The sequence below is a fragment of the Polyodon spathula genome, chromosome 6, assembly GCF_017654505.1.
Source record: "Polyodon spathula isolate WHYD16114869_AA chromosome 6, ASM1765450v1, whole genome shotgun sequence".
Classification (NCBI taxonomy): Eukaryota; Metazoa; Chordata; class Actinopteri; order Acipenseriformes; family Polyodontidae; genus Polyodon; species Polyodon spathula.
In genome coordinates this window covers 69229209-69250139 of record NC_054539.1, presented here as the reverse complement: position 1 = coordinate 69250139, position 20931 = coordinate 69229209, and the positions used below count along the sequence as shown (strand labels likewise).

Genomic DNA, 20931 nt, shown 5'->3' with positions numbered 1-20931 from the left:
TGTCGAAATGTCAGCTCTAAAGGTGTTATCTACATTAAACAGCATCTAAAAACAACTGTAGTAGCAGGAGCATGTTTTTACAGTCAGTTTCCAAGTACAGCGTTTTTACTGCAGAGGCAGGTAAGTATATGTGTATAAAGATTACAGCCAAAATACATAGGGTACAGTCCCATTTTTGCATTTTTTGGTTGATGTTTTGTTTTTTGTATACAGTTAGTGTTAAGATAAGTAATTTAGTTTGCAATATAAAATATGGTACAGCATTCTACCTGTTAAATATGGCTTACATTATCTTATTTATTTATTGCATTTATTGCATATCAATTTTAGGGTGAGCTTAAAACATTTTCGTAAATGGTGCAAACACCGAAGTAGACAAATGTTACTCTTGTCATTCTCGGGTCGAACACAAGAGGCTCTGTGGCTGCGAGAGCTGCGTGGAGAAACCGCCGTGATCGAGCTGTCTAGTTTCTCTATTTTTTTCAAGAATGTCGAGATTTAAGAGCATTGTATGGCCCAAGGTCATTCTTTATGGAGACTCTATCACACAGGTAGGAAGAATAGCGAATCCAATATGTAAATATAATTGCAGTAAGTACGTAATGGCATTAAATAGCCATGTAAACAACTTGCCAACTTAGGTTGTGAAACCATTTTCTTATATAAAAGTGGACATGCGCCAAGGCCTGTTTGTTTGGTTTTTAAGGTTTACGGTGTTTGAGAGCATTGGTACGACAAATAATTACTGTGCTCATAAGTACTCGATTGACCGGGTCAGAGAGCAATTTGTTATAATGTTTAACATTGTTAACTATTGCCGATGCCCCTCCCCCTAACAATTGAACGAAACTCTTGAGACAGCATTTATACTTTGTCTTAAGGAGTTAACTGTGTTTGGCTGTCAGTCTTATTTATTTTTTGGTTGCGCTAACACCGGTTTTTTTTTTTTTTTTTTAAATGTAGTTTTCTTTTGAACATTTCGGGTGGGGGTCCTCCATATCAAGTAAGCTTGCTCGGTGAGTTTTTCACAGTCTAGTCCATTCCATCTACATGTCCTTATTCCACTGCTATAAGATCCCTACTGGGTAGCAGTTTCACCCATTCTAGGTTTTACTACACACTTGATTAGCCACAGTTGGTTGTATTGTTAAAGTCACAGTGACACCAGGAATAGCTGAAACTGCTATGCAAAGGGAGCCTCATTTCCATCCCTGCACTGTTCTGAAAGTATATTTGGCATTGCACACCTGAGATGACACACGACTGGTCACGCTATGAAGTTCTCTGTTATCTTTGTCACACAAAACTGCTTTGTAGACATTGCTTTGTTACATGTTTGGAGAAATTAACTGAAATCTGAAATTAACAAATTATGTCAATTTTGGACACAGATTATAAATTATTTGGACACTTGCTGTTTGGGTGTGAAAGAGAGTGATAAAGCACCCATTATGTGCACAATACAAGATGGTGCTCTTATATGAAACAGGGTCAGTTAACCATCAAAGAGAAGTTTTATTTATTAATTGTATTACTTTGATTTTCATTTTAGTCTGTTGATTGTTCTACACCCCTTCCCTGGTGTTTTACATATTTTTACAGTCAGATATACACTAAAGAGATATGTTTCTTATGCAAAGTTGCAGAATTTTGTCACTGGATTTTGGATTTGTATTTATTTTTTTCGAAGGAAATGCGACGTAATAAATCGTGGTCTGTCTGGGTATAATAGCGAATGGGCTAAGATTATTCTGCCACGGGTTATCAACCAGGAGAACATGGACACACAGAACATCGCAGCAGTCACCATCTTCTTCGGAGCAAATGACTGTGCCTTGAAAGGTAGTATTGAATTTTACTGCACATCTGTTTGTGTTTCTTTAAGTGTTTAATGACAAATGACAAAACCGCAAACCTGGAATTGAACTTTGGGAATAACAGGTTGGCAGCAGGTTGGAGCAAGGTTTTAAAACCAGTTCTCCGCTTGACTTGAGGCGTACAGTAGGGTAATGCGCGGTCAAGCAAGCTGTCAAATCTTAAACCGTGTTCTTGAGATGATAATAGACAGTATTGGTGAGAGGGAGCAGGACTGAGAGTCACAAGCCAACTCCAGATCAACTAATAGATCACGCCTCCCGGATGGATATTTATTGTAGAGGTGCAGTTAACACCATGAAAGCCCACAGTGATAGCTTGTGGCAAAGTGGTTAACACTGTGCAGGTGCAGGAATGCAGCCGTGATCAATGATGCTTTATTTGTACAATCCAAAGACTGATGACAAACGGCAGTAAACTATAACAATGAGAACAGGCAATACAGAGGAGTGTATTGCACTGTTGTTAATTCCCGGGTTGGTTATTTTTTTCAGAAAAGAACCCACAGCAACACATCCCTATTGAAGAGTATGCTCTGAACCTTAAGAGCATGGTCCAGTATTTGAAGACTGTTGGTGTCCCTGAAGAGAAAGTTATTCTAATAACATCACCCCCTCTGGACGAGGCAGCTTGGGAAAAGGAGTGCATTGTGAAAGGTGTAGAAATGTTCAACTTGCATGCAAATATACCAACACTGGTTTATTATCTGCAAGCTACTAATTGGTACTAATTATTGTGGAGGCATAAGTGGCAATTTATAAATGATTGCGGCTTTATAATCCCTTAAGGGAATTTGGGGGTGGAAATTTTAAGCCATTCATTTTGAGGAGATCCATGTGAACTACAGTAATTTGTGTACTGGATAAAGAAGCACTTGCCAACTGAAAACCCACGATCAGTCCTGTCAGAGCTGCTGCTGCTGTTACTAAAACTGATTTCCGTCGTACAAAGTACAAGGGGGATTCAGTTTGCATAATGTAACACTGTAGTACATTTTTAAAAACTCAGTTGAATTCAGAGTATTTGCAAGTTTACCAAAAAATGAATGAGCAAGCCCACATTTGAATGAACGTGAGTTAACATGAGTGTTTTCTGTAAACCTGGTGTAACTCTGTTTCCCCTGGCTTAGGGTGTGCTCTGAACCGTCTCAATGCCGTTGCTGGACAGTATGCCCAAGCCTGTGTTCAGGTAGCTGCAGAGTGTGGGGCTGAGGTCCTTGATCTCTGGACCCTGATGCAAAAGAATGGCCAGGTAAGCACAGGCAAATGGTGGCACAACGCTGTAATACTAAATGTAGTAAAAGCTCATTTTTGTATCAGTTTTGCATTGTGTTTGTTCCTGGTAGCTGTGAGGATTGCAGCATAAGCATACTAATGCATTGTAGAACACCTCTAATAAACTGTACCACTTACTTGACCTGTTCACATTGATGTCATGAAGGTAATCACCATCCAATCGGTAAAAAAGTGAAAAGAATCCTAACCGTACCAGAGATAAAGTTGTCCAAGATTAGTGATATGTTAAATCACTAAATGTTTTATGTTGCATTATGCTTCCATAAATTATCCACAGAGGGTGCATGGCACAGAAAGTTATTGACCCCCAGGTTTGCATGACATATTTTCCTGTTTACCTGCTTTTCACTCACTTTGACTCGAGGGAGTTTAAAGCTGTCGTTTTTCTTTGCTCCCAGGATTTTTCCTCATATTTGTCTGATGGACTTCACTTGTCAGACAAAGGGAACGAGTTTGTCGCACTGCACCTGTGGCATCTACTGGAGAAGCGAGTGGCCAGCCTGCCCCTGATCCTGCCATACTGGGCAGACGTGGATCCTCATAGTCCTGAAACAAGCCTACTGAAAGATTCTGGTCAAGAAAAATAGCAGTGTCATCGGGTCTTTGAAACCTACCAATCGTGCAGCTGTTTGCTACATGCAAGCCTGAGAAGCTCCCAAGCTGCTAAAACCACTGTTTGGGGGAGATACCCTATTTCAAGTCACTGTTGAGACTGTTTATTTGTCTGTTATGTAGTACTCTATACACACACACACACGAACACACACAGTATTATTTGCTCTTGCATACATTGCAAGAACAAAGGTACTCTGGGATTCCTAAAGGAGACAACCACATAATGTTTCACTCAGGGATGTTTTAAAATGAACAGTGATCTTCAGAAAAGTATTTCCAGGAAAACTGTTCTGATGCTTTCAAATGAATCACTCACTGAATTTGTTTTGAAATAAAATGATTTAAGCGAGTGCTTGCAGAAATGCACCGATGTAAGCAGGAAAACATGTAGATGCAAGTGTCTTTTTTTGTGTATGACGAATGTCGGCCAAACAGAACGCTTTCAATTGTCTCCTCTGCACGAGGACTGTTCAAATCTCTTGAGCTGCCTTGACTTCCTGGTAGTGGAGCTCATGTGAGGATGATGCGGCTTTAGCCACTGACTGCTTTATCTGTCAGTCAAGAGAGATATACTATACTGTATGTTAAATTAGGATGGGCAAAAAAAACCATAAGTCATTAGTTTTAAGTTTGTATATACAATTGTTAAAGTTTTACTTAACCAAAACTATAGAAGTACTGCATTGCACAATGAGTCATTTTTAATTAATTTATTAACTTTCGTGGGCAAAATGGGTCTTGATTAATTTTTCCTGCCTGTGGTGCTTTTCTATGGCCTGTTTCAGGTAATAACATCCACATGTGTGTATATTTAATACAAAAACAGCTCATTTAATAGCATACTGGCAAACATTTCTTTGCTTTTACAAGTGAATTATATTAATTACAGGGGAAGAGAGAGACCTGCACCAAATGCAGTGTTTTTTTTATTTTTTAAGCAGTATTTATACAGTATGGTGTAACTCTAAATGCCACAAGGTTGTTTCATGTGTTATGTGAAATTTACCCCTTCATTTAAATTACCAATATAGATGATTTTTATTTTATTTTTTTTAAATGCAAGGGTAACAGGTGTAAATATTCTTAGGAATTGTGGGTTGGCTTGATAAGGTGTGGCCATTCACAGCATGTAAGTCTCTTACTGTGTCCTCTTCAAAAGCAGGGTACAAACTTCTAAGAAAGTATGCATTTAAGTGGGGCTAAAAGACTCCTTTTAAAACAGAGGACTTGGTGATCAGTGTGGCATTACGGTTTACAAAGTAAATATATATATATATATATATATATATATATATATATATATATATACATACATACATACATACATACACACACACATACATACACACACAAACCAGGTATTGATAGTTTTAAAATTGGCAGAAGATGCATTTGACATTTTATAAGAATCTTGTACAAAAGAACACAATGTAATTACAATTAGTTGTAGACTACAGTAATATGATTGAACTTTGCAATGCTACTTCAAGATCACAGCATTATCCCAGAGAAAGCAGTTTTCACCAGCAGTGCATGCTGAGAGATGATTGCATGTGCAGTAAGTGTTGTTTGTGCATTATGTATATGTCCCTGATTGGAGTGGTCGTTCGCATTGTCATGCAGCAGAAAAGTGTTTTTTTTTTTTTTTTTTTTTGCAGTTTAAAAAGGCACTAATCTCCAATTGGACATTGGTTATTATATTTGGAGGGTGCATTTGGCATAATATTGAGAAATAGCCATAGAAAGGATTTTTCTTCATCTTATGTGTTTAAATGCTTAACAATAAGACTTAATATGAAAGATAATTACTTTTGTGTATCTATTTCAGTTTTCTATCAGACCTTTATTTGGCTGTTTCTCAAAAGTGTACAGTGACATGTATTTTAACTACTAATAAAAATGAGTACAATAATAGAACAGGCAGAATGAAAATAAATTATAAAAATAGTACACAGAGTATGGAATGGGGGTCAGCAAGAATAGTTAAAGGCAAAGTAGTCAGGATTGGCAACAACAGTGTACATTTAAAAACGAAAGGATGTTTCTTTTTTAGGATTTTTTTTCTGACTAAATACCGGCTGTGCTGTATGGATAAAGCACCACAGCGTTTCTTACACCAGTGCACTTAATATTAATCCGCTGCTAGGCCTGTTTTGAGAGACAGCTGTTAGTTTCAAACGTGTAACACCTTGGTAGAAGTGGCTTTACATGTTTTACATTTATCTTGTGAATCATTCAGAATCTCACCGAGCATGAAAGACTCAAGACAGTGGGTCTATCCTTTATCCCAGTTCAATAATACAGGCCCACCAAACGATGTAGCTATCATACCTAAAACACATTAGCTTAAACAATAAATGTAATTACTGCTCCAATTAGTCTTCTGTGGACAAACTACAGCTATGGCCAAAGGTTTTGCATCAGCCTATAGAATGAACTAATTGTGCTTCATAAAGTCGAATGAAACTTGCTGAATAATGTTACGTTAACATATTGAATTACATACCGCTTTGTAGTTTTCCCATATACTTAACGAAAACTGACAAATTGAAAAATGTGACATTGACATCTAGCTTGAAATACTGTACTACTTGTATGGCATCCGGTAGGCTTGCGATATCATTTTGTAGTTTCTTTGATTACATGATGTTAAATATAGTTTATTTTTGTTTATGGTCTCAATCCTAAAATTGTAGGTGATGCAAAACTGTTGGGCATAGGTGTACACCATTTTGGAGACCTTTTTATCCCTAATACACAGTTACACAGATACTGTTTTTTTGTTTGTTTTTGTTTTCTACAAAACAAACTGTAGCTAGCAAGTCACAGCCCAACAGACCAATTTTTTTATATAGTAAAACCTGCACTATGTGCATCACAGTTAAGCAAATATGTACACTTCCTCCAAACTAAAAGAAACAGTAAATAATAACGAAAGGCAGTGTTTGGCGAGTGTGAGGCTAGCACTCTGTCTCCTTGCTGTCGATGCGGGCCTGTCGCTGCAGTTTGAAGGACAGAGCCTTGCCGCTGCGGGTCAGAGGGTTGTCAGTCAGGTCCTCGAAGGACTTGGTTGCCGTGCCGCTGTTGGGGAAGTCCTCTTGGAGCACGTCCTCGTCGAGGTGCGAGTCGCTGCTCGGGTCCTCCTGGATGGTAGCCATGCGTGGCAGGTCTGGTTTGGGTGCCACCGAAGCAGAAGGTGGCCCTGTGGTTAAGGGCTGTGTGTGCGAGGGCTGGAACCGGCCAGCTGCCTGGGAAGGGGGCTTCACGATGCGCACAGAGGCAGAGTCCATGCTGCTCAGCATCTCCGCATTCTGCATGCAGGAGAAAACAGACCGATAAATCCAATTTAAAGCAGTAACATCTGCACTCCCACCAAAAACTAAAACACACTAAATACAAAAAACTTAAATGGCTACTAAAATGTGACATATCGCTACAATTGTTTTTTTTTTCTTCAGTTCAATGACTTTTTTCATAGCCTTGTCATTACATGTCTATGTTTACATGACAAATAGTTTATACAGCATATCTTAACACCACAAATAGCTGTATTCAGAATTCATCAGCCATCACTTGCCCCTGAAGACTTTCGCCAACACCCCCCCCTAAACAAGGGTTAATAAGTGATTCTCTGAACTTACACTTGGATAGAAAAACGATTTGGTGTTTTCCTCGTATTGCCTGTCGAGTCTTTTATCCTAGATGATGGAACACAAACAGTATGTAAAAAAACACAGTATACAGGTACAAGGACATTAAAGCCAGTTTGTATACATCACTGGATGGGTTTCTAAACTGCACAGAAAGCTTTTGGGGGTCGATGGGGTAAGGTGGTGTTAGCGGCTGAGCAGGGATTCAAAGCTAGACCTCTATCTAAATAGTGGCTGTAGCGAGAAGACCCCAGTCAACCCAATTCAACAGAAATAGAGAGCCTCTATGGATTAGAAGGCATTAAAAAGGAGTAAGGCACATGTTTTTCGTTTGAATTTCAATCTGTACCTACCACACAATGGACAAGAATACTGAGTGGGATCCAGAAAATAAGAGAGAACACCACCACAGAACCCACAATATTATCTTCAAGGAATTTTGCTGCAGGAGATGAAAAACAAAATCAGTCTAATGCCTGGGAACTGGTACAAGGCCATGATAAAAACCGAGCAGACTACTTGCAATAGCTGTAGACACTTGGATATTCTACACCTCACAGGTAGAACAGTCCTTATCTCACTTGTAGACGCAGCGGTCATTACCTGGTACAGAATCCACATATGGAGCTGCCTGCTAAATCACTGAACAGGTCATTTTCGCCGTACCAGTGGATTGACCACAGTAAAGGTTTATAGAGGAAGGAAAATATCTTTATAGGTGATGATTTAAACTGTTTATTATTATAGGGCTATGGCACATCACATTCATGCAAACAATCTTCGATTAAAACACACAAATGACAACTCACCAAAAGTATTGATGTCAAGTTTTTCAATGAAATCCCAAAATCGCTCAACAGCATCCTGAACTTGCTTCATACATTTGCCCTGTAAGTATTTAAGAGATTTTTTAAAACCCTGATTTTCTTACCTGTTATTAGCACTAGCAATACCACTGGTCCCTTATTCCTTCTGGTTTTATATCTTTTGGATTGCTGGTATTTCACAATTCGTTTTATAATATGCAGATATTTTAAAAGACAACGCTATAGATGAAAAGTTGCTGCAGGTTTCTGCTGCTTCCTGGTGCCTAATCATTTCATGTATTGTACAAAAGTTCTAGTTCAATCAGACATAATCTACAGCAAAGGTACCAGAACAGAGTTGTATTAAAACACTGGTAATGGAACGTAGCTGAGAAATTCGAGTGTACAGTCTTTATACCTAAGAATACCACACCTCTATACAATAAAGCACTATCACTCACACTTCCGTCACAGAATCCTACAGTGCAGGGCTTTCCTTTGCGCAGGTACAAGAACTTTCCCAGATCTTCATAAGGCTTGCACACTCCATTTGTATCTCGGCAGCAAACTTTACAAGAGTTGTCTGTCTCTGTAAATACAGAAGGAAATAGCATCTCAGTTGTGAATATGATCAGTAATAGCCTGTATAGTCTATGAAACAAAGCTCACGTTTTTTCAAGGTAGTGCAAATCGTTATGGATAGGGAGTCTATATTGCATCAATATAAACAACTATTAAGATCTGTGCGATTAATGCAAAGCCACTTTCTACTTAATGGTCCTTACCATTACAAGCACAAGACTTGAGCCCATTGAGCCCGTCACAGAAAGGGATGCATTCCCCATGCCGACACTTCCCGTTGTCCACACAGGTAATGTCATCGGCTGCATTAGCTGGAGGAGGACATTCACTGCTCGTGCCTGAAGATTTAAAAGAGAAAAGGTGGCAGTATAAGAAACGGTTCAAAGCAAGCTCTTCCACATACCTAGGGGCCTTGCTTGATAACAACAATGCAACACTAAGCACTGGACACATTTTAATACAAAAGACCGCCCCAGAAGACAAGGCAACAAAAGAGAAGAGTTAGCGCTGTCTGTGGACCCGTCATGTAAAGATGGGCTGTCACAGCTGGCTGCCGGTTTTGCTGTAAAGGAATTTAACGATCCTGAAAAACAGCTGCAGATCTGGACACTGCGGTGACTGACCTGTGCAAGCAGACTCTCCTTTGCAGGTGGCGTTGATGGCTTCTTGGCAAATCTTTCCAGCTTGGTCAAACTTGCACCCCTTGCAACAGGGACTATTTCTGTCACTGGTAAATCAACAAAGAACAGTAGTGGTCAAAGGTGCCACAAGGGCAAACTGGGTTTGTTAAATTACTTGGGATTTTTCCATAACACTGATAATATGAAGATAGCATCTGAAATATTTTATTAGGAGATATTAGCAGTTGAAGCAGCATTGGGATACTTAATAACTGCTCCATGATGTAGTGTTGGCACCATTTCACTGTCCGTTGTGAAGTTCTTTGAGTCCTGCTTCTTTTACAGCTGTGATGAGCCATGAATCATTCTGTTTTAATATGGGAGCAAGTAGTTGCTCTACCGATAACTACTATGATTATGGCCTGTTGATTGAATTGGAATTTTAAAAACTGCAATGGAAAAGGAGCCCCCTTACAACAATCAGATACAATTTTAAAGGTTTCTTTGTATATTAGGTACAGACTGCAGGTTGCAGCCTGGTGACATGACTGGAAATGAGAAGGGGTTTAGTGGGTTAGCAGGAGACCCTTACCTGCACTGCACGTTGGGTCTGAACTTGCAGGTGGACGTGCAGCAGGGGTCGTCGTTCAAGTTCACGATCCCTGGGTCACATTCTTCTTCCTCGTCCACGCGAGAGTTGCCACACACTCTGTTGTTTCTCTCTTTAAAGCAATCAGAAGCCTTGCTGCTCAGAGTCTTGGCAATTGACTTAATGCTGCATTCAGAGAATCTCTGGGGGTTGGGGGACAAGCAAAAACCATTGCATTACACCGGCAACATCTGACATTGTTATGTTTTGTGTATACTTCTGTAGTCTCAAATTTCATTCCTCTCATCAGTTTTATTGTCACCATTAACCCTGTTGTCCAGGTGTCACTATTGTGTGCCACTTCCTATTTTTCTAAGCTGCTGACACATAAAGGATGTGACGTCCAAGATCGACCTTGCCTCCTCCAATAGCGTTGAACAGTTCACTAGCCCAGAGAAAAGGGTATTCTTTATGTAGCAATGGGATAGAAGTAGAGAAAACACGTCAAAGCATTTTTTTTTTCTTCCTCTAGGTAGTGGATAAAGACTTGTTTATCAAAACACTACTTCGTTGAAAACTAATATCCCAGTATATGCTTTCCAGGATGAATTTTCTCTTAACTGAAGCAAATTAATTTACTAGAATGACCCATTATTCCTACTTGACAACTGAAACGTAATTTCAAGAAGAACCATTTGGAACGATTGGAAAATCATAAAAAGCTAAGGGAAGAGTAAAACATGCAATTTGAAGCTGCTTACTCTAAGTTTACTGTATTAGTGAATTGGACTCAATGCACACACGCATGACAGTGGAGCAAGTACCTTGTTATTCTCATGATCTCCACTGACTGCAATGGGGTACATCAAATACTTCCCTCCGTTGTCATCACTGGGGGCACACTGCAAGAGGTTATCAGGGTCGTGCTCAGCTCCGAAGTTGTGGCCCAGCTCATGAGTTGTAACCAGGTCTGCTTCCTGTTCAAAAAGACACATCCAAGTCATTCAAATTCCAAACAATTGGGCAGGAGGGTCATTCTTCATTGGGCTGCAATACACCAATCTCAGTGAGGCAGCTCTTCGTCATTCAAACTGCAAAACGTAATTAAAGAAAAAACAGCAGATTGTACAAATTGAAACAATTAGAAAATGTTGATAAAAAGTATACATACACACATGCACAGTAGTTACACTGCATCTATGTTCTTAACTAAATAAAAGTATGATTGTTAAAATATTCAAAAATCTTATTCTCTGTGTCTATACTGACTTTGCAACACATAAAATAACAAAATATGCTGAAAATGTTTGATCCACTTTTTGCTGTGTTTACTCTGATGTATATAGTCCGTTTGCATCAGTTTAACTAACCTTGGTAAGAATGGTTTTCCCATAGTTCTTGGTGCTGGTCAAGCCTGTGTTCAAGTAGATGGACTTCCCCACAGTTTTGAAATCGTACGCTGGAGGGGAAAAAGAAAAAAGTGCAAGAAACTTAGGTAACTTATATAAAATTACACAATCCCACATGAAAAATGGCTACCTTTAACGACTAAAAGTAGACTACATTGCTCACACCCCCTCTACGGTGGACATAAAACCTGCTTCTTTCTTACCTTTAGGACAGATGCCTCCAAGTGCATGTGTTTTTGGAGACCCAACATATGCCAGTCCCAGGGTTCCCTGGTCAAAATCTTGGTATGTGAACAGATGGGCAAGGCAGACATTGGAGGCCTGGTCTGCAATATCTATACTAAATTGCTGAAGACAAAAACAGAAAAAAAGATTACACAAGGTACAAACCCAAGGGTTTAAAACACACAAAAAAAGCTTGAATGTCCTCGGTATTAAACAGGAAGTTAGTAAATGACCTGGTACATTCTCCAGCAGTGGTTCGAAATAGCTGGTACAAGGAACCAGACCATAAGTCTGCAAGAATGCTCTATTCTAGGACACAGTAAAACTAAAATGCTACTGCAGTAGTATTTTTTTTTTCCCCACGATACATTTTGAACAGGATACTCCTTAAATGTGCTGTATTTCCCAAAATGCTTTTTGCAAATCTAAAGGTAATTGGGACTTTTGTTGGAAATGAACAGATTGCAAATAGAAGGTCACTGAATTTTTTAAATGATATTTAGCATGTTACAAATAAACAAACCAGCCCACACACAGTGTTCTGATTGGTCAATGAATTTGCCTACAGATTGAAAAACGCCAATTTGTCTGGCAGCTAGACTTTGAAGTTTATATATATATATATATATATATATATATATATATATATATATATATATATATATATATATATATATATATATATATATATATATATATCAGCTATTTTACAAGAGATGGTAATATTGGAGCAAAAACCAATGAAAACTATTACTGAGATCATACAAAAAGGTACATATTTCCTTTAATTGAGATTTGATTCCACTTTTGACAATAAACAAGTAGATTTAAAATGCATTACAATCACTCTAAACTAAAATACATGACCCAAAACCTAGAATATTCCATTTTAGACTGGCTAACCTCCAACAGTTGTTTCACATCCCATGCGTCTTTCTGTTCATCTGGATAGCTCCGATTCATATTATAATGCTTCTTGCCCTTTTCAGTGCGAGTGGGATGTTTGTTGACAATAATCTAAAATTGTGGTTTAAAAAAAATGCACACCTTAGTATCTTCAAGAAAATATTTTCAAATCTCTCCCAGAAAAACTGCAGCATTCATACAATTCAAATGTTTCCTAAGGACTTGTTCTTAATACCAAACAGAATCTGAGATTCTCTAGGGTTTATGGAGGAATGACTCTAATATACAGTCTTCCATGAAATTTCAAGATTAAAACACTTTCACAAAAAAAAAAGATAAAAAACCAAATATGAAATACATTTAACTCTCCTACACAATAGCAGAGTTGTAATTCTCACACTTTTATTATTATTATTTTAAATATAAAACAGTAATTTATCTGTTTGGTTTTATTATGTTTCCATGTGCTGTGAAACCTATATAATCTAAAGCAGTTCATAAAAATTGATATGTTTGAATAATTTTATCACTGCACTACTGTAAAATTGTTATTACATTTCTGATCGGTAAACCTTTAAAAATAATTCCAAAAACCCCAAGAACATTAAAATATGTAATGAACAGTAGTTACATTTTGGATTTCTTCTATGGGAAAGTGAGAACAGGAATCCCTTAGAAGGAGTTAGGCTTTCATGAACAATACGGAATGATCAGTAAAGCGTTCTTATTACAGACCTGTTCTATCTGCACGCCGTATCCTTGCATATTATAGTCCCAGGTTGTGTTTCTATAAATGTCATCCACTCGATCAATAAGTTCAATCTGTAAGAGGAAAAACAAGTCTTGATTTAGCATCAGACATGTTTCAAAGTACAACAAATAATTCTATAACTACAGCCACAAAAGAGCCAATTATTATTTTACGGTACCCAGTTTTGCACCAAACAAAAAATACCAGTGTACCGCGCAGGAAGCCAGTATCTCTAAGGTCTTTATCTTCTGGGAAACAAACAGTCATATCGACATAAAATGGATTCCATATTAGGTCACAGGTCAAACTTAGATTTTGCCCAATGAGATTTAAACGGTTTATGAGGTATTAGCAGTTAAAAATACAAGAAGACAGATGCACCACACAAGGGAAGCTTAATAACAGACACTGAAAACAGCTGCAGACGTGTGCTCTCTCAGAACAAGTGCTGCTCCTGCACAGGCACAGGCTTGGTTTATTCCAGGACTCTTACAAGGTAGTTGATAGTGGTGCTCTCCTCGCCACGCCCCATGTTTTGGAAGAAGCGGTAGTCTGCCACCACCAACAGCTTACAGGTATTCTTTTTGGAATCAGGGCTGCTTTTCTGCCTTTTCTCTCGACGGAGATGCTCTGCACAGAAATACACACAAGTTATGATGGGAATAAAACAAGGGTACAACTCTAGTCTTAATTTTAACTGCATTTAAAAAAAAAAAAAAAGATTTAATGTATTTCTACTGAACTGCAATACAATTCCCAAACAAAAGATAAGGTTAGAATTAAATGTAAATTGTAGTTTGTTCCAAAAATAAATAAAAAATGTTAAAGAAAATACTTCAGGATACAGCCAAGCTTGTGTCTTTTCAGTAATATTGTCTCAACACAATAACTGTCTATTTACAGTAATTACTGTCCATACCCTCTGTAAACACACAATCAGATCAACATATATATACATATATATATATATATATACACACATATATATACACACACACATATATATATATATATATATATATATATATATATATATATATATATATATATATATATACACACACACACACACACACACACACACACACACACAATAAGAATAGGAATTGTATTCAATCTCACTTCACTGAAGCAGGTCTGTATACAACAAACTTGGGGTTTCTCAGTATTTAAACACTGAGCAAAGCAGATGCAATCATTCAAATCCATTCAAAACCAAAACAGCATTTGCTCCAATGCAAACTTTGCACCACTTGAAATAACATAGAGATTTAGCATATTAATGCAAATAAGACATATTTTCCACCAAAGGAATAAACAGCTAATGCTTAACAGTTGCAAAATCGGCACATCATTATTTTGTCACCGCCCGCTGCATAAATTCTCTCATGCTCAAATTCTTTGCAGTGTTGTTTAATTGTCATGCGTGATTTAGGCATTTTAGAAACAAAGTCTCTTCTCTTCCATCACAATTTTAATTACAAACGACTCGTTCTAAATTACACACGTGCGCAACTGCTAGTCAGAGCTTCCGTTTCCCTTCAGACCCTTCTATGGTAATGGCTGAGCCCGGACAACTACGACTGGAAGTATTTATTTAGTTTTCTTTTTTTTTTTTTTTTTTTTTGTATAAACCTCCCGATTTAAAAATGTCATTCTACGTTAGCTTTATAATGACTTTTGGTTTTATATATTCCATTTTTGTTTTATTTCATACTATTTCGTATTTGCGAAAAACACGGGGTTCTAAAAACATTAGCAACACACAGCAATCATTGCAGAGAATCTATAAGCAGAGATGAACTCCCACTGAATAGCTGAGTTTAAGAGCTTTACTTGCATTAGATTAGCTGCTGTGTCTGCCTAATCAATAACTTGACAAAACACCTTTCAAACAGGTTTTTATCAATCACTGATACAGATTTATGTTATTAAAAAAAAGACAACAGAATTGTTTTACTAATGAATCCAAAATGATTTAGATAATTGAATAAAGTAACATTAACCAGCGAGTACAACACAAGCTTAAGGGAGCAGAAATGCCCATCAATTCTTCAAAAGACACCAACCTTTTCCGTCTGCCTCTGCTTCCCTGTACCACTCGGGCAATAATCCATCTGTTTTAACAGAACCACAGACACTGGGGGAATGCAGACGCCCAATATCTCGGATATCCTCTGATTTGTACACCAGCATTCTGCCATCCGGTGTCGAGTTAACATATCTCCAAAGTGGCTGGGAAGCGCAGACATGGGAATGCCATTAGAGTAGATATTTATTTAAGTAGCCAGTGTCATGCTATTAAAAAATACTGTGTTGCACAGGTTATCTTGGGTAAAAGGCAGCAGTAAATTATAAGTATATTTAACACAATACAAATACAACATTCAGAAATGAAACTGCATACCTCTATGTTATACTCTCCTTCGTCTGTAAGAATGTGGGCCGTGAAGTCAGTATCATCGATGTGCGCTTGCACTCGAGAATCTTGTTCCCCTTTAAAAGAAACAACAGCCAAAATTATTAACAGACGAAAGAGAATCTATTTACTATGCCGGTGTGAACCCTTTATATTCACTGCTTTCAGGCGACACACACATGTTACTGGCTTGCTGGAGACCCAGAGATAATATAAGGCCAATTGTGAACGCATTTGTTAGATACGGAGGGTCACACAGAACTTTTGTTCTGAAATGCAAATAAAGTGAACTGCTAACCAACAACGTGTCCAGTAAAGAAGTTCTGCCACTGGACGGGATATATTTCTTCTTTGCCATTTTCATCTACCACCACTGCTGTAAAGTTTTCTGAAAAGTGGTAGGGGCTTGATGTCAAATAAAGTTTGAAATGTCTGGAAAACAAAAAGGAGAGACAAAATCAAAAGAGAATTGAACTGGGCATTTATAATAAAATACAAGGCATCTGAATTTCATAATCAGTTACTTTACTACACAATTTAAAATGACTGCTTTATTATAGGACTATTTATATTAAAGCATTAATGTTGTCGCACAGCAGTGTGCTTTGTATCAAGATAATAGAATATACCAGATCCAGACAAAACTTAACATATCACACCACTTGTTTACAGTTAACTTATATGGGATGGTGAAAAATATTACCTTAAACCTCCATTAATGAAAAACCACTGACAATTTTACTTAACTAGCATTGTAAAAGCAATTTAGTTTGTCTTAAAATTGTAACCCTGTACTAGTACTGGACAGCCATCAAAGTAAGAGTTATTTTTAACTGGCTTTACAAAAGTATACACACATGTTTCCAATAAATTTGAAATACCTACAGAGGCAGACAAAACCCAAACATATCCTGCAGTCTGGGAATCTAAACAATGGGTATTACTCTCCTATTGTGACTGATGGCTGATCACAGAGGACATGTTCACCTTCGGCTGGAGTTAGTCACAACAGAAATAATATAAATGCATGTCAATGAATTGCACCAGGTTACCTGTTCAGGGCTGTGAAGCTCAGCAACCGTTCCATGTGGGACGCAGGCTGCAAGTCTCTTTTTCTCACAGAGTGCTGGCGGACACTGGACAATGAGAGAACATCATAGTCTGATAATAGCGAGCTGAGCTGCTGCGACTCTGAAAGAGAGAGCAGGTGTTAGTATCATGAAGGATATACTCTTGGATATCTGATAAAGATCTCATTAAAACAGTGAACCACACTGGCCACTATAGACCAACCAATCCACTACTGAAAAGATAGAAAGAAAGAAAGCCCACCTTGCTTGAAGAAATGGGTTTCAAATTCACTGTCACTCAAAAAGACTGAACTTCAGCAGTCAGAACCCCTTACAATGAGATGTACAGTAACATCCCCCCCATAACTATGAAATACAAAAATAAACATGTTAAAAAAAAAAAAGTTTATTTTAGTATTCCTACGTAAATATAACACTTTTTTTTTTTTTTTTTTTTTTTATTTTATTTATTTCCACCTTACAATATTCTAGACAAATGTTTAAAATACAAAGATTACACCGCCCCTATTGGGTATCCATTCAGTAGAAGAGGTTTATTTGTGGTAGAACCCCATAGCGTGTGCGAAGTAATGCAATTAAAAAGACCGGCACTGAACTAGGTTCAGGAAACCTAGTCAAATCCAACTTCTGGTTTCATGCCAAAATGTAATTGTACTGAATGATACATTTTAACCAGTCACTTCAAATCAGATTCAAGTTAGAGTGCTGTTTCTGCAGATCAGAAACATTGCAACACATTTGCTTCTTCAAATCGCATGAACCTTAGTTTCCCACAACAATCCTGTAATTCAGTTTTCAAATCTGTAATTATAGATATGGAACAATTTAAATACAGGAATTCGCAAATAACAATAATACAGAGGCAAACATGAACATTAGCCCTGCATAAATAACATAGAAAATGGAGAAGCTGCCTTGCGCGTTTACGAGATCTTTTCTTTGAGTCAGATTGTATTACTCATAGACTTTATGTACACTGTCACTGTGAAACTGACGGGTCAATGGTGAGATTTTACTTCTACTATTTTCATAACTTACAAAGTTATCTCTAAGTCTAAGGGAGATCCAAAGAGAGAATCAGCTTATTGTGGGAGTTAGGGATTTCGTAGATTTTAAATAAACACATTAACAAATAAATAGCCGCTGGTGATTTTCCCACCTTTGCCAAACAATAGCCCGTAGCATATATTTTTCCAGGTCTTAATTATCAGTACAGTAAAAATGTCACTGTGACTGTCAGTTACAACGTGAACTAATGTATACCTAGCCGTCAACATCCACAGACTTAGAGAAGTATTCTTAACATTCCCAACTTACTGCTGAACTGTTTACAAGCCACTTCCTAAAAAAAAAACAACAAAAAAAAACATATACCGGTACAAAATGAAAAACAGTTTCGCTCCCTCCGCCCAAACAACGTAATTTACTCATCCAGGCTGTTCTGTACCAACATGTATTTATTATTAGTTGGACGATCTCATTTATCAACTCCCTCGCCAAAAACAAAACAATTCAGGCCTGTAAAACAACAAGCAAAAACGTTTCTGTTGTGTTGTTGTTTTTTAAAAGAAAGATATTTCTATCCCCCCCGCTACTCACCCAACTCGTGGTCGTTTTCCAATATTGCGGACTCCACGGGACTTACAGCTCCATGTACCCAAAAGACAGAAGTTAGAAGTAAAAACGAAGTTAAAAGTAGTTTCATCAAGACATTGACAGGCGCGACCAAGCTGGCCTGAACCCGTTTCACTGCAGCACAGGCACCTCCAGTTTTTCTTTTCAACATTGCGTTGAGAGATGTAAATTCTTTCCAATATAGATGGGTTTCACCAATATATAATAATGGCACTTTCTAAAGATTTATCTAGCTCGATCGATTTTCACTCCAATAACTAGCCACGATATCTGCGGTGGATACTGCTCCAGTGAATCGACCACTACCCGTATGTCCATTGAAAGCGCCCACAGCCGGAAGTACTGCGTATCGAAGGCTGAGAAAGCGCTATCCGGGATGGGATTTCAGTTATAATATTATCATACTGTTATTTATATGGTTCGAGCGAGCCGTGAGTGTTATGCAATTATCTTCTTATGATACTGGGGATGGCTGACGAGACTTAATACTAGTTTTGTAAATAGTACTACTTTGCTGTGATTTGATGTGTAGATTGGACACGAGATGTGCTGTACAATTAAACAGCTGAGGATCACATCATGTAGTTGTCTTTTTTTTTTTTTTTTTTTTTTGGTATAATACTAAAAATAAACGTTAACTTTTTAAAAGGCGTGACAAAATGCGACCCTTTATTTATCTACAAATGTAAAGCACAAAATACAAGGGGAAGGGCATTCTGTCCCGTAAATGAACTGTTAATAGTGTAGTGAAACCTCAGTATTCTGTTCTTTACCTCAGACCAGTGCTGTAAACAGTATTAAGGTGCCAATTGTATAAGTCAGCAACGTAATTCTAACCCACTTGGATATATCTAGCACTAGGACACCCAGACACCTTCATCGACCACTTTATATTTCATATACAAGGTGTTACACACCATATGAAAAAGAGAACATTTTAAAAGATCTGAATAGAGCTTTGCTATTGGTCTGGCACATGGCAATTCTGTTAATACATTTGAACTGCTATATCAAGTCTAGAAACAGAAAAAAAGCATCGTTTAGAGTTCATGTAAACTGCAGAGTTAGCTTCGCTTACTAGTACACACCTCAGATTGTTCATATTCAAGTAGTGTTGCTTTCAGCATTATTAACACAGCTTTGATTGTAGATTTCCATCAGTTTCAAATGGAAGAATTTTAATGTGATAGAATGTTCCTAAATGTGGGCCTTAATCTTCAAATCAGAAAACCAAACTTCTTACATCTTAATAGCATGAGCAATACAGCAGTAGAAAGCAAATAAGAGGTAAAGAATGTGTATTTAGAAAGCATGGGTTAGAACAGGGGTGGAAAATCATGTATCCCTGCAGTAAAATAGTTAATAGTCATATACTACTGCAAGCTCAAAGGGTGCATGCTCCAGTGTTTAAAGAGAATTCATAAGCTTTACTAGACAGTAGCTTTTCCATAAACAATCGAATGGTAGGTAACCTTCTCCACTGGAGGACATACAACCAACATCTTTGTGAACAGAGCAGTAGTGGCTCACATAACACCAACTAATTGTGTTAGTACACTGAAGAGATATCATTTGTTAATTAAAAAAAGGAAATTGATTAAAGGCAAGATCTATTCCTGTACACTGTCTCGTTTGTTTTACATTTGTTTTGAATATGTGATTAGCAAGATTAGAGAAAGACAGCAATCTTTTCATCAGCTTTTAGCAACAGATCTATCTGAGAGACAAGTGCAACAATGCACTTTGCTGAGGTCTGCTTGAATCGTGCCTTTGTATTAAATAAAAACCAACCATCATTTCTTTAAAAAGCCCAACCTGTTGATTAATACAACGCTGCAGCACTTTGGTGCAGTTACAGAGATAAAGGAAATCGGTGCAACAGTATGTAGATCCTACGGCAATACCTTTAACTGTACTGCAGGACCGCTAGCCAATGAAAGCACTTTTCTAACATCTTGCTAGCATTACCAACACGATCACTGGTCTCATTTGTGCCTTTTTTTTTTTTTTTATTCTTTGCATTATTGTTTTAGTACTTAAATGGGGTATATGCAGATTTTTCAAGCACCATACTGTGGGAAGATTTAGTCTATATTTCCTTCACCCTGATACCATGAGTATTGCATAGGAAACAGAAGTGCTCCAAGAAGTGTAGTTGACTTTTTACTTTATAGAGTGGTTCTTATCCCCAATTGAAGTTAAAACAAGCTAAGGACCAGTTCTGATGTGGCTAATGATAAAAATAGGAAGAAAGCCATTTTCCTGCCTGGGGATTGCATTGAAACTCAGCTCACCTGTTTTCTGGAGTGTCATTCTTAAAGGGGTTACAGGTAATGAAACGCCACACACCTTACCTGCCATGCACTTCCATTCTCTATCAGAAAGAAGCAGTTTCTAAAAATGTAAATGATAACTGGTACCATGCACAATACAGCTCTCAGGCTGCATTCCTTTTTTTTTTAG

At 37.7% G+C, this 20931-nt stretch overlaps 2 protein-coding genes across 3 annotated transcripts; one reads left to right on the top strand and one right to left on the bottom strand.

The window, feature by feature from the left end:
* Positions 1-420: 420 nt before the first annotated feature.
* On the top strand, positions 421-4990 carry iah1 (isoamyl acetate hydrolyzing esterase 1 (putative)). 2 transcript variants are annotated; one of them, XM_041253571.1, is made up of 6 exons: positions 421-551; positions 964-1016; positions 1691-1842; positions 2370-2531; positions 3005-3126; positions 3569-4990. In XM_041253571.1, exons 1-6 carry the CDS (start codon positions 489-491, stop codon positions 3755-3757), a joined length of 741 nt encoding a protein of 246 aa, XP_041109505.1. In that variant the 5' UTR covers positions 421-488; the 3' UTR covers positions 3758-4990. The 2 variants fall into 2 exon arrangements, with proteins under 2 accessions (XP_041109505.1, XP_041109507.1); XM_041253573.1 differs by lacking the exon at positions 964-1016 and having other exon boundaries at positions 433-551.
* Positions 4991-6424: 1434 nt separating this feature from the next.
* adam17b (ADAM metallopeptidase domain 17b) lies at positions 6425-18817 on the bottom strand. The gene is made up of 19 exons (XM_041253569.1): positions 18433-18817; positions 16795-16933; positions 16041-16174; positions 15731-15819; positions 15393-15558; positions 13817-13953; positions 13308-13394; positions 12570-12683; positions 11645-11789; positions 11403-11491; positions 10857-11009; positions 10036-10235; positions 9447-9550; positions 9027-9161; positions 8703-8830; positions 8245-8323; positions 7789-7877; positions 7427-7483; positions 6425-7096 (listed from the first exon to the last, which is right to left on the bottom strand). The coding sequence occupies exons 1-19, from the start codon at positions 18617-18619 to the stop codon at positions 6746-6748; spliced, it is 2583 nt and encodes an 860-aa protein (XP_041109503.1). The 5' UTR covers positions 18620-18817; the 3' UTR covers positions 6425-6745.
* Between the last annotated feature and the right edge of the window lie 2114 nt (positions 18818-20931).